The 14,012-nt window shown below is 62.6% G+C and overlaps 1 protein-coding gene across 1 annotated transcript in view; it reads right to left on the reverse strand.

The window, feature by feature from the left end:
* LOC124507491 (maestro heat-like repeat family member 5) overlaps positions 1-14,012 on the reverse strand; it is a 63,595-nt gene that overhangs the window by 7,199 nt on the left and 42,384 nt on the right. The window contains exons 20-24 of the mRNA XM_047073826.1: positions 9,401-9,560; positions 8,221-8,402; positions 2,795-2,932; positions 2,210-2,324; positions 1,266-1,409 (exon numbers count right to left, since the gene is read on the reverse strand). Of these exons, the coding sequence (XP_046929782.1) occupies positions 1,266-1,409; positions 2,210-2,324; positions 2,795-2,932; positions 8,221-8,402; positions 9,401-9,560 (739 nt within the window). The remainder of the gene's footprint in view (positions 1-1,265; positions 1,410-2,209; positions 2,325-2,794; positions 2,933-8,220; positions 8,403-9,400; positions 9,561-14,012) is intronic.

Here is a 14,012-nt window from a genome sequence, read left to right on the forward strand (position 1 = left end):
GGTGGATTGATGGATGGTGGGTGGGTGGACTGGTGGGTGGGTGGATGGGTGGTCAATGGTGGATGGGTGGATGGTGGATGGGGGGATGGTGGGTGGATGGGGGGATGGATGAGGGGATAGAGAGATCAGGGAAGAAGTGCCGGTCTCCCTTATTAAGTACCTATGATGTGTCATGTGCAGTGCAAAGGGCTTTGCCACCCCATTGGAGATCTCTTAACTGTGTTGACATGCAAGGTGAACAAAATGAGATCGAGGTGGGCTGGCAGACAGAAGGTTGCGGAATCTGTTTGGAACCTGGCTCTGATGTTGCCCCCTAGCAGCACTTTCTCCCACAAGCCCTGAAGATACGTATGTTCAGCAGTGGAGATGGGGTCTGGACATCTTGCCGTCTGGTGTGTTCACACAGCCCTGGGGTGGCTGGGGGAGGCAAAGGCCATGTGCTTCCCGATCGGGTGAGACAGCATGTTTCTCTAACCTGACAGTTCTGCCCTCCACCAGCGGCCACCAGCGGGTCCCACAAGAGTGCCGGGGATAAAAAGGCATTGTGACGGCGAATGGCCGGAGGGGAACCCTGTGCCCAGACGTGTGTTCTCAGCCCGGCACTCATGGGCAGACACTCTTACCCCTCCCATTTCACAGATGTGGACACTGACCCAGGCTCAGAGAGCTGAAGAAATTGCCAGCTAGCAAGTGCTGGAGGACAGGATGGCCCTGGCCTCCTGGTGTATCACCTGGGCGCTTAACCACTGCACGGGACCCTGGGAACCCACCGTGGGGGCAACGTCGGGCATCCAGGGCCAGAACGATTTTTGCCTCTTTGATGATGCGCCCCACCATTCAGTATGGGAGTGGGCTGTTCCAGTGATGGTGGGTGGTGGGGGGGGGGTCAGAAGGGGATGGAGAAGACAGGTGAGCAGTGGGTGGGAGGACCCATCTCTGAGATTCTCGGGGGCGTTCCCCTCTGTGGACTGGCCTGGGTGCCACCTGTGGGCTCCCCCTACGCACCTGTCGTCGGCAATAGCACTGTCCCTCTGCGGGTGTGGACGATACAACGTCCCCAGGGAGCAGCCACTGTGCCCCTTCCCCAACCCTGCCAAGGAACCATCCCCAACTGCAGTCCACCGATAAGGACACCGAGGCTCAGAGAGGTAAAGTCATGTGTCCCCAGCCACACTGCCGTGAGGGTCGGAGCCAGGATTCCAACCCGGTAGGCCTGGTGGGCACGTGTGGGTGCGCGCCAGCTCTGAGGCCCCTCGGGCCCTTACCTTCTCCGGGTGGAAAAGGATGTTTCCGAGGCCCTGTAGGCTCAACGCGCGGACCTCGGGGCTGGGATCCCTGAGGCTTCGGGCCAGCACAGTCAGGACGGCCTGTCTGGGGAGCACCTCCAGCAGCGTGGGGCTGTAGAGGAACTGGGGCAGTCCCCGAGGGCGGGCGGGTCAGGCTCTCGTAGGGAGCCTCCGCGTGTGTCCGGGAGCAGGGCTCCAGGCCCGGGGTCTGGCAGGGGTGTTGGGGAGGGCAGCCACCAGCACCCCCGGGGGTATCTTGGTTAACAAGTACTTGAATCCTCCTTCCCAGCTGGATCAACTCTTTGATGTCTCGCTGGGGAAACTGAGGCCCAGAGGGGGAAGGGGTCTTGCCTAATGTCACACGGCAAGACTGGGGCCAATGGCCTGGCTCACGGGACACCTGTGGGGACAGAGCCCCGGGGAGGGTGGCTTGGACATCCCTGCTGGTGGCGGGTGGGGTGGCGAGTGGCAGCAGGCTTTGACTTGGGTTTCTCCCCACTGAGGTCAGTTAGGGAGGGACATGCCACACGGCACCCCCTCCTCCCCCCGCCCAAGCCCTGCCGTGGCCCCTGCCTCAGTTGCAAAGTCTGCCACGCCCAGCTCCTGTCTTGCTCTAACCTGTGCCCTCTTGGCTCAGGGTGACCTGAGCCCCGCTCTGCCTGACCGACCGGCTCTGTAGGGGTGGGGGCAGGGCGGGACAGGTGGAGCGATGGGTTCGCCCGGGCCACTGACGGGGGGAGCTGCTAAGTGGGGGACCCAGCCCCAGACCGTGGACCGCCCTGGAGACGGGAGCGGGAAGGAGCGGGTGTGACGGGTCCATCTGGCGGGGCCTCCGCCCACGAAAGGGCCTGATGGGGCACCGAGGTGGCTGGAGGAGGGGGCTGGGTCTGAGGGGCTCCCCCTCCCCCTGTCCAGGCCGCTACCTCGACGAGGATGAGGACGGCCGTCTTCCGCTCCCGTTTCTCCTCGCTCTGCAGGCTGGAGAGCAGCTGGCTGGTCACTGCCTTGATCTGCCCACAGTGGTTCTGAACCATGGCCCTGGGGCGAAGGGAGGAGGGCAGGGGGAGGGCAGGGGGAGGGCAGCGTGGCAGGCTCGACCTGGCGTCCACCCTCCCACCATCACCTGACCCAGCTGGGGCTGAGCGGCCAGAGCTGTCCCTGCGGGTGGTGGGCCCCCATTCCCTTATGTCCCTCTGTACCCGCTGGCCACCCACTGGGTTCCGGGCCCGGACTGGGCCTATGGGACACGAGGAGCAGGCCCCTAGGCGGCCTCCGCAGGGGTGGGGCTGGGAGAAGACACCCGTGTCCACAGGCCCCCGGTGGGCGTGCACGTGGCCAGGCACCGGGGCACCGCCTTCCGTGCCAGAGGGCCGAGCGCGCGCACGTGTGAGTTCGCGGGGCCGTGCGCACAGGCGGACCCGAGGCGTCACTGTGGTCGATACACCCAGCTTCCTGGACAAGCAGTGGCCCGGCTCAGGCCCTGGCCCCTGCCCTGGCCCCGCTCGTACCTGGCGAGGAGACCCACGCCCTGCGGGTAGGTGCGGGTGGTGGCAAAGAGCTCCCAGGCGCCCCGCAGCTCCAGGTGGGCGAAGTCCTGCCAGTGCCCCGTGGTGGACAGCAGGCCCTTCAGGGCCTCCAGCGACGTCCTGCCGGGGAGCAGAGGGGGTCACCGAGCCAGCCCTGCCCCCGGCGAGGGTGCCCGGCCGCCCTGGATGGAAAGGGACATTCCGGCTCCTGTCTGGGCTCAGGGCCCCAGTGGCCTGGAGGCCTCCCTGGGGGTGAGCTGTGCTGGGGGAGGGGGCAGCGTGAGGACACTCGGGCCCGGGCCTGTGCTCTATGGTCAGTTGCCGGGGCCAGGGCCTGCAGGGTGCCCCCTCTAGGAGGGAGGGTCTGAGATGGGATTGGCGCACAGTCAGGGTGAGGTGTGCTTGGAGAGCCTCGGAGGACACGCATCGCGTCCGTGGCTGGCTCTCCAAGGCTGCAGCTCGGGGGGGCAGGGCTGGAGGGTGCTTCCGAGATCGGCGGTCTCCCAAGTCACAGGTACAGAGGGTCCCGGCTGAGCCTTGAAGGGATGGTACCCTTTGAATGTGGGGCCAAGAATACAAAGAGGGCGCTGCAGGGAGGGAGGAGGAGAGCTGGGGGGTGTGGCGTCACGGAAGCCCAGACAAGTGTCCGTTCGGCACTCCTGACACCCCTCTGCCTTCAGAGGACGCAGAGAAACCAGGTTCCGCTGGCCGCATGCGCACGGGAACTCAAGAAAGTTTGCCGGACACACGGCAGGGCGGGGTGGCGAGCTCGAGATCCAGTGCCCTGTCTGTCCCGGTCACACGCCTGGCCAGGGGGTGACAGCTCGGTCACGGGCCTAGGGCTGTCCAGGCACTGCAGGCAGGACACAGGGCGCGGGCCCGGGAGGGCAGGCCCGGCTCCCCCCACCCCACCACCCTGCGCCTCGTCACGTCCGTCCTGGCCCCATGCGACAGGTCGCATCGGCCTGGATGTGTGAGCCGGCTCCCGGAATGAGGCTATCAGCCAGGACCAAGCACGATTCCGAGCAGATTTGCCAAACCGAGTGTCCCGGGATGGAATTTCCAGGGGCCCCAACCCAAACCCCGGAAGCGGGCCTGCTGGAGCCCACGGGGACCCTGTTTGATTCCGTGTTTTCAGGAAGCGCCACAGTTTTCTGAGCGGCTGCACCCCTGTACGTTCCCGCCACGGCGGTTGTTTTCTCGAGGTGGCCTGTGTCGCCGGCCTCCGCCGCCTTGGCCGTGCGTGCAGATGGGCCAAGGCCAGCAGGGAGGGTGCAGGGGTGAAGCCTGCCCTGGACACTGGGCTGGATTCGTGTGTCTGACCTGCCGATGCCTCAGGCCCCAACTGCTGCTGTTCCCAGCAACACGACGCGGAAATGAGGCCCGGCCTCCTCTTTCCGACCTGGAGTCCAGACGCCCTCTCGGGAGTCCCCTGGTCACATGTTAGCTGCAGGAGGGCAGCGCTGGGTCTCCCTCACCTGGACATTGCCCACTCTGACCACCCATCCCCAGTGCCAGTTGGACCCTGCCACTCCCTCTGCATAGAGCCCTCCGTGGCTCCCCACTGTTCGGCGTGGAGGCTGCTTTCAAGGCCTCCTTCCTGTTCCCGCTCTGCCTGTCCCCTCCCCCTAAGGCTCTGTGCCCTCTCAGCCCCCACCCAGGGACCTCAACCATCAGTGAGGTCTCAGCCCAGGTGCTGGGTCCTCAGGGACTACACGATAGGTGGTCATCCTCTGTGGAGGTGATGACTCTCCCTCAGGGCACTCTGCGCAGTGTGTCAAGCACCCAACTGTCACCGGGCTGTCACCTGACCCCCATGTGCGTTTCCATGGGGCTGTGAGCTCCCTAGCAGAGGGTCCCGCCTCCGGTGATGAGCGTGGTCTGGGACACAGCAAGCACCCGTCGATATTTAAGTGCTGCCAGTGGGGCACACAGTGGTCCCCCAGCAAGTGCTGACGAGGTAGCCCTTCTACCTCTCTTTTCCTCCAAGAGCCGCAGGGAGCATAGAGCGGGACGCAGGGGCACCGCCGAGCCAGGGGCCAGGGGCCGGGCTTGGCCAGGAATGGAGGCGGGTCCGGGCAGAGCTGTGGGGGCCCCGGGGTGGTAAGGAGAGGACAGGCGGGACCGAGTCCTGTGCCTTCTGTCGGCCCCTCCCTGCTCAATCCCTGGGAAGTCACATCTCCCTGCAGATCCCAGGGCCCCTGCCCGCCGGGCAAATGGACGAGAAGCTGCTGGGGCTGGGGTCATGCCATCGAACCCTTCACCTTCGCCTTGACCGAGGCCCGGAGTGTTGACCACTCGTCCAGGGCCGAGTGCTCACAGGGGAGGTTAGGATGAGGTCTTCGATCTCAGGTCCAGGACCGAAGAGCATATCGTTATGAATTGCTCGCTTGCTCCTTGTCAACTGCCAGAAACCAGGACTGTGAACAGTGTTTTAAATAAAGAGCTTTACCTTGAAAGCTTTAAGTTTAAAAGACAACAGATTGGAAGGAGGTGAGAAACAGAAAGGGAGCACCAAGTACTATAGGGAGGTTCCGAATGTTAACTTTACATATGAGCTTCCTGGCAGCCGGGGCAAAAAGGAAAATATGTTGGCTGTACTTAGAAGTGGTCCAAGAGAGTGTCTTTGAAATAAAGAGAAATCAGATGTCCCATGAGAATGAGAGAGTTGGTCCATGATGGAGAAACTAAAGGGATGAGAAGTCCTTCATGGGGCAAGACGGGTCCCGGAGGAGAACCCAGCCGAGAACTGACCAAAGCAGTTAACTCTCTAAAGAAAGAGGCTTTGTTTGCCAGAGATACAAAGGAAAGGGACCCACAGGGAGGGCGGTGGTGTCTTTGCAGCCCTGCTGGGGAAGGGGTGCCATGCCCACCCCCCGCTTGCTGGTCCCAGAGGCTGGCCCAGCTTAGCAGGGTGTCAGGGACTTCAGAGGCTTGATCCTGCCTCACTGGGGTGCCCCCTGGTATCCGGTGCCACCCCCATGCTACTGGGGGCGCCACAGACAGGAGGCCTCTCAGCAGCGGGTGCCCCGATCCCCTCCTTGGCCTGTGTCCCCCTTCACGGTGCCACGTCCGCCAGGCGTCAGACCCTGGACCGCAGCGGTCGCTGGGTAACAGTGGCTGCCCGTGTCCCCACCGTCCCGGACTATTTGCTGGCCCTGCTGCTGGTTGGCCTGCCCTTCCTTTGGGCCCTTCGGGTTTTCCTCCGGGCAGGGGGGGCTCAGGTCCTGTCCCAGCCCCAGGGAGGGTGTGGGAGCCCCACCCGGTCAGAGCCCCCTGTGCCCCTGTGGCCGAGGCGATTGGCTCACGGGCGAGCATGTGATCCAAGACCGGCCAATCAGAGCCGGTGGACTATGCCAGGCAGGGGGGTCGGAGAGCCTGTGTCTCGGTTGCTTGGGCCACCTCCCTCCTCCCTGGAGAGGACTTGCCCAGAGAGAGGCCGCGGGGCTGAGGTCCGGGAGGGAGATAGATGCCAGGGCTGCCTGAGCATCGCCGCCGGCTGGCCTGGGTAAGAAGCTGACAGGTGCCCCGGGGAGACGGACAGACACCCCCTCCCTGGGGGAGACAGACAGATATGCCCCTTGGGGGAACCCCAAGTCAGACAGACAGACACCCCGGCTCCCTGGGGGCTTCCGGTCTACGGGGCACAGATCACAGGTGTCAGGCAGTGGCCCTGGGAGGGGGAGCGGCAGGGTAGAAGTAGGACCACCGTTTTAGAGAAGGTGGTCGGAGACCCCGGCAGGAAGTGAGGGTATCGGGGGGAGCGGGAGCAGGGAGTGAGAGGCCCCGAGGCAGTCACACGCGGGGTCTAAGGAACAGTGGGGAGACCTCAGAGGCTGGAGCAGAGGGTGTGAGTGAGGGGCGTGTGACAAGAAATGAGGTCCCGGAGGCGGCAACAGGGAGCCAGAGGGAGAGGGGCCTCGGGGCCACCGCGAGGATCTGGCTTTTTCTGAATTAAGTGGGGAGAGGCTGGGGGTCATGAGGCCTTGGATGTGTTTTGACTGGGATCTGGGCTGTGGCGTGGAGGGCAGGAGGGGGTGGGAGGTGGGGCAGGGGGAGCTAGGAGGCTGGACCTGGGTGGGCAGGGGCAGGGCTGGGAGGGGGGGTAGCAGACGGAGGGAGTGGGTTCATTGCAGCCCCCTCCTGGCCCTCCTACGTACGTTCTGGGAGGAGAACGTTTTATTAGCTTATTAGGGAAGATTCATGCATTTCGCACGGTTGATGTGAATAAAAAAAGGACTTTATGCACATTCGAATTCAGAAGCAATATGAGAAGGAGTGGCATTTTTTTCTCAGTGACGCGCCTTGGGGAGAGCTGTTAAAACTGACAAATTACGTGAAACACATCATAATACAAACAAATGAAAAGAGTCGGTCCCCGTGGTTTTTAAAGACTTGCTTGTTGGGTTTCTCAAGACACAGCCTGGCGTGGACGGAAGGCGCGGCAGCCGGCCCAAACCGTGGCCGAGCGCCACGGGGGCGTGGACCCTCCGACGCAGGTTCCGTCCACGCCGCTCAGGCCACACCCGCCCACGTCGGTGCAAAAGCGTACGGGGCTCAGAGCAATGCGCAAGGCGACCCGGAGGGGCGTCTGCCCTCACGGGCTCAGCGGTGGCCAGGGGGACACCCCTGCCATCCCACGGGCACTAGCTCAGCAACTTGAGGGCATTCTGTGTGTCTCTGGGAAAGCCTCGGACCCTCTCTGAGCCTCGGTTTCCTCATCTGTACAATGGGGGAGGAGAGAAACATCTCGCCGAACCCCCACAAGGACCACATTCAGGAAAGACCCGGTGCCCTGGTGTGGGCAGATGTTAGGTGCTGTGTCCTGTCACCGAGGATGTCTGCTGCCCAGCGACCCTCGGGGAGCAAGTAAACCAGCCACATGCCTGCCCTGAGTCCCTCCGCGTGACTGCGGCGCTGGCGACGACGGTGTTCGGGGGTTGACTCCCCCCCGCCCACCCCAAAGCTATGTCCAAGTCCTAAACCCCATACCTGTGAGTGTGGTCTTATTTGGAAACAGGGTCTTTGCAGATGGAATCGAGTTAAGATGAGGCCCTTCGGGTGGCCCTAATCCATCATGACCGGCGTCCTTATAAGAAGAGGGAAACTGAGCCAGAGACACATGGCCGAGGACACCAGGTGACAAGGGAAGCAGAGGCGGGAGCAACGCGTCCACAGGCCAGGGACACGGAGACTGCCGCAGAGCCAGGAGAGGGAGAGGCAGAAAGCGTCCTCCCCGGCAGGCTTCAGAGGCAGCACGGCCCTGCCGACACCTTGAACTCGGACCCTGGCCTCCGGAACTGGGACAATAGGTGCCTGGTGCCGTGGGGCGCGCCCCTGCTTTCTCAGCCCTGGGAAGTCAGTGTCTTTGCCTCATCCCTGCAGGCGGAGCCTGAACGCCCCCCTACCTCTGCGGACTGGGCGTGGCCAGCGGCTGGGCCTCCCGGCCGGGCTGGGGCTCCTCGGGCAGGTTCAGCTCCGAGATGTAGTGCGTCTGGGTGAGGAGGGCCAGGAGGAGCTCTGGGTAGGCCTCCTGCACCGCCTTCTCGAACTCTCGGGCAAACTGCAGCTCGTGGAGCAAGTTCATGGCCTGGCAGGGGGCAGGGGACACGCTGTAGCTCCCGAGCCCGGGGACGGCGGCCCCGAGGCTTCCTGTGCCCACCGGAGCATTCGATTCGGAAGGTCCTCAGGGTGGGGGGACAGCACTGAGCAGTCAGGACAGAGGGAGGCCGGGGCTCGGGGTGTGGAGGGACACAGACAAGACCCCCCTGCTGACCCCGTGCTGCTGTGTGGTTTCGGGCGGGAAGGGCATTAAGGGGAAGGGCGGGGGGCCGCACGGGCACGGGGTGGACCCCCCCCCCCCCCCCGCGGCCACGTTCAGACGGAATCGAGTTCAGGCGGCCGCTGGCCTGGGGGCTCCGGGTGGGGAGGGGCACCTGCGGGCTCCGGACTGCTGCTCAGGGGGTTTTGAGGGGGGGGGTGTCTCAGCCGGGGAGACAACAGGGTCGGCCACGGCGGCTGCCTCGTCAGAGTCCAGCCGCGGAGGACAGGTGTGGCCGTGCTAGGAAGTGAGCTCCCCGCTCCTGTGGCTGTGTAAGGAGGAAAGCTGGGCTGGGGGGATTCCTACAGGAGGGCGGGGGCTTCAGGAGGCGGCCTCAAAGGTTCCTCCAAGATCTACAGCCCCAGAGCCCAAGTGTGGACGGAGGGGTTCTCCATCGCCCCCTGCAACCCCCCCCCACCCCCCCGCTCTTCCTCGGCCGGAACCTGTCTCCTGGAGCCCCCGGGCTGTGAGGCCACCCACACAGCGCGTCCGGCATCCTGGGGACACGCCGTGTGACCCAGGGCCCTCAGCAGCCCTGCAGGACCACCGCCGTCCCACTTCACGGGGCGGAAGCGGGCTCCGTAGCCCCCCGCCGGGACGTGCTCAGCCCTCGGCCGTGCCCCTTCCCCGGCCCGGAGACGGGGCTCCCCCTCCCCCAGCCTGGCGCACAGCGGGTGCCCTGGATGCCACCGGCCTCTGCACGCGGGAAGCCGGTCGGCCCGGTGGCGGCTGGGGGCCGCGTGCAGGCAGTGGCTGCAGAGACTCACGGTGAGCGAGCGCAGGCGGGTCTTATCCTCGGGCGGGGGGCTGCCGTCTCTGGCCCCGGGGGGCAGCGGCCGCTCCTGCAGCCAGGCCAGCAGCGTGGCCACCACCAGGCGGCTCACGGGGCGCTCGGCCCCCAGGGCCCTCCACAACTGGAAGGCGTGGCTGTGGGCAAAGAGGGGCCGTGAGGCCAGCCCTGCTTGTGCTCGGCCACAGCGCCGGCCACGGTGAGCGGGGTCTCGGGCGCCTGGAGTATTGGGGGGGGGGAGGGGGAGGGAGGAGGCTGGGCTGGATCCGGGGGCCTGGGGGGTGGAGGAGAGCATCTCGGGGTGCCGCCTTCACCACGAAGGGCGGCGTGGACGGGCGTGTGCGCGTGTGTGTGCGTGTGTGTGTGCGGCCTGGGGGATGTGCCATGGACAGCGGGCCAGCCGCCCCTGGCCCGTGCTCCTGGGTCTCACTTTCGGGGTCTGTCCTCCAGGCTCCTCGCACCCCAGCTACAGACTCTGAGTCTGTCGCCCTCAGTGGCTCCAAAGTCCAGCTGACCCCTGCCCTCCGACCTCTGCCGCTCCGGGCCTCCACATGTGCTGCGAGCGCTCCTCCCCCGCCCGGCCTGCACCTGCTCAGCCGTTGGCACTTCCGCCTGGAGGCCTGCCCCGGCTGGCTCCTCCTGGCCTGGGTTTGCTGGGGTCCAGCTCTCCGGGCCTGACCTGGGTCGAGTGGGGGCCATCAGAGCTTTATTAAAGCTAACTTGTGCTCATTTTGCAGATGCGGACACTGAGGACTGGAGAGAGAGAGAGAGGACTGCCCTGATCGGGGCCCTGCCTTGTGATGGAGCAGCTGGGGCTGGGGGCCAGGCCTGCCCGGTCCTGTGACCTTTCCACTTGGTCCGAGGCACCGGCCCGTGACACCTGGGGAGGCAGGGTGTTAGGGCTCCCGAGAGGTCGGTGACCCTGACGGCCCTCTGTTTTCTGTGCTACGGGGTCTGTGGGCCTGTGTGCTGGGTAGAAGCGCCTGGAGGGGCGGGGGTGGGGTCCGGAGGCCAGAGTGGGGGCCTGGATGAGCCCCCACCCCAGCGTTCAGACAGCCCTGGGCTGGGTGGGCACGACAGCTCCGAGGCTTCTGAGACTCTGAAGCATAGGGTGGGGCCTAGAAAGAGTGCGGCCTTTGCTGTCAGAAGGACGTGGGCCCAAGTCCCTGCTCTGTGCCCTCACCGCTGTGTGGCCGAGGGCAACTCTCTGGGGGCAGAGCCTGCCTGGAGGGACTTAGGTGACAGGCTTCTTCAGGAGCGAGGGCACCCAGAGGCCACGGTTTCTGCTTTGCTCTGTCGGCACGTGTGTGTTCAGCACGGTCACGTGTGGGCAGTGAACTCGGGGACGGAGCAGTGACAGAATGGGTAAAATCCCTGCCCGTGTGGGAGCGACCCCTACAGCGCGGCTCAGCCAGCAAGCAAGGGCACGTCAGACCAAGAGCACAGAGCAGGGGAGGGGAGGGGGCCGCAGGAGACAGCGGGAGGGCGCATCTGCTGTGCTCGGTTTCTAGTGGGGCAGTGGGGAAGCCGTCCCCAGGACGGGACACAAACACAGACCCGAGGACGTAAGGGGGGAGCCATGTGGCCCTGGGGGTGGGCAGAACCTTCTGGCCCCGACTCAGAGCCGTTGTTGGTATGTTCAGGGCCAGCATGGTCGGGGTGGAGAGAGTGGGCCAGCTCACGACCTTGTTGGCCACTGTCAAGGTTTTGGCTTTGACTTTGAGTGAGATGGGGCCACCGGAGGGCTTGCAGCACAGGAGCGAGGGGGTCCGACTTACTAGTGAAGCCCTGTTCTGGCTGCTGGGGGGGAGGGGTGGACATGGCCAGGGACTCCGTGGGAGCCAGCGATGTCCTGACGAGGGTGGTGACAGGGCTGGGGACATGGGTGAGGGGGAGGGTGTGCTGCTGGGATCCTTGAGGATGGGTCTGGGTGTAGAGAGGAGAGTCAAGGGGACCCTGAGAGCTTTGGCTAGAGAAACTGGGTGACAAAAGGGACAATGCGAAAGAGAAAAAGTTAAGGCCCTACAAGAGAAAAAAGAGCCCCCCCCCAAACACTCGAAAAACCCCAACTGGAGGACACAGGCCCCTTTCACTGCCACGAAGACACAGAATCTCCTAAATTATCTGGACTTTGCTACACTAAACAGAAGAGGGTGCCATTGAACTTGGAATCCTACAGAACACGCTACTAGTGTTTTATAGGAACGGGAACAAAACGAACAGGTCCACAGAGGTATTGCAACAACAACGACAACAACAACAACCAAACCGAGAAAGACGGTCAGTTCACAACGAGAGGAAACCCCTCCCTAAAGACCAGCCCGGGGCAGACAAGGCCGCGAGGCCACACGGCCCCTGCAGCCCCGCGGACTCCAGCCGGCACCGGCAGAGAGGAAAAGCCACCTCGAATTGTCGCTTCAAAAAAGAAAAAGAAAAACCTCAGCGAAGAAAGGAAAAGGGAGTGGACGCAGTTCCGGGAAGAGGTGGGAGAGACGACATCATCTCACAGGTGGAAAAAACGCAAGACGCCCAGAGGGCTAAGACGGAAGCTGAGGGGCGTTGAGGAAAAGCAGAAAGATGGCCAGGGGAGGAGCAAAGAGGAGAAAATACTGCCGACGGACGGAGGGCAGGCCAGGGACAGACGGCGCTCCGATTCCCAGTCTGGAAGGAGAAACGCAGCAGGGGATCGGGACTGATATTTAAAGCGATGACCTAGAGAACTTTCCAGAAACAGTAACAGCAACGGCAGAAGGCCTAAACCTACATAGTCAAAGAGTCTACCAGGTCCCTGCGAGGATTAACACAGAGTGATCAACTCTGAGACATTTCTTAATACAACAGTTAAATTTCGAAGGTAAAGAAACACGCTCCAAGGTGTCCAGGCAGAAGGACCTCTTGCAGGGGCGCCTGGAGGGCTCAGGAGGTTGAGCTTCCGACTTCGGCTCAGGTCATGATCTCGCGGTTCGTGGCTTTGAGCCCCGCGTCGGGCTCTGTGCTGACAGCTCGGAGCCTGGAGCCTGCTTTGGATTCTGTGTCTCCCTCTCTCTCTGCCCCTCCCCTGCTTGTGCTCTGTCTCTGTCTCTCAAAAATAAGTAAACATTAAAAAAAAAGACCTCTTGCAAAGGCACACATATTTACAAAGGCAAAAAGATTACCGTCATTAGACTTAATAGAAGAAAGTGTGAACCAAGGATTTTATGACCAGCCAAGCTGTCCTTCAAGGCACACGACTTGTGACACGCAGGTGCCCAGGGCAAGCTGGAGCTGGCCCCCCCCCCAGCCTGTCAGAGACGGGCTCGTCCACTTAGGACAGGACTAGGGCTCTCCAGGGGAGGCGAGGGGGCGCGTGTCGGGGCCAAAGCCGAGCAGAGTGCAGACTTCGGCCAAGTGAAAAGGTGCAGCTGAAAACACAGGAGAAGAAGAGGGGTGGCACAGAGGACATCAGTCTCCCTGCTGGTTTTATGGGCAGGTGGCCGGGAGGTAGCAGGTGCCCGTAGAAGATGGATAAAGCAGACTACGAAAGGTGAACCCATAAATGGAAAAAAGGATTAAGGATCATTTTCTTAAATGGAAAAAATGATTAAAGATCAAAGACCACACCTCCCGCAGAAACAGAAATAGAGCAAATAAAGTAAAACACACACCGGTACGGGATATGAGGGTGGGGTAGAGACTCCACAAGCCAGTCGTATCGATCAGTGTGAAGGAAGGACTTAGCTCCCTGGTTAAAAGAAACAGACTTCCAGTTTGGATCACAAATCGAAACCGGGCTCCACGCCGTCTGTGGGACGACAGACACACGCGGGGCCGACGCGGAAACGTAGGCGAGCACAGGTGCACCTGTTGTCCTGAGAACAGACACAGTGGGCTGCGGGCCCTCGGAGCACTACATGTGACAGGGCAGTGCACTCGATCATGCCCAAAGTCACGGCTGCTCAGGAAGCTGTGTGTGCGCACAGATCCCATGACAACCACCTTTACGAGGTAGAAATTGCGGGAGACGGAGGGGTCCGTGGATAGAAGTGCATTAGAAATGACTTCAGCGTGCTGTGCTCAGAACGAGACAGATCCAAATGGACATCGGCTAACGGTTAAATAAGTGTACAACACGGTCAATAAGGCAACTCTGAGGATACGCTTCAAGCTCTGCGCCTGACGATGGAAAAGACACCTTCTTCTCGGGGGCCCGGACCACATTCACAACAGCTGTCCAAAAGATCCGCAGATTCCATCGAGCAGAAGCACTGCAGGTAACCTTCTCTGTTCCCAATGCAAACAAACAAACACAAAAAAAAAACAAAGCAAAACAAAACAGACCCTCCAGAACCCTCGAAATTACGAACAACAGTGTGGAAAGCAGAAATCTTTCTGGAAACAAGTCTCGGGTGCTGGGAGCTGGAGGGAGCTCTCTTCCGGGGCCTTCTGACTCCTCGGCGGAGTGGAAGCAAGGCTGGCCGCTGAGTGCGGTGTCAGAGGTGCGGGGGGCTGGGGGTGGGGGGTGGGGAGCTGCAGGAGGGTGGCCGGGAATGAAAAATGAGTGCTTTTTCCTCACGGGCAGGTGGAGTGCAGGGTTGAGGGCAGCCGAGTGT

The sequence above is a fragment of the Lynx rufus genome, unplaced genomic scaffold (genome assembly GCF_022079265.1).
Source record: "Lynx rufus isolate CCGP_SWC_20201006 ecotype Redwood Valley unplaced genomic scaffold, mLynRuf1.p SCAF_12, whole genome shotgun sequence".
Classification (NCBI taxonomy): Eukaryota; Metazoa; Chordata; class Mammalia; order Carnivora; family Felidae; genus Lynx; species Lynx rufus.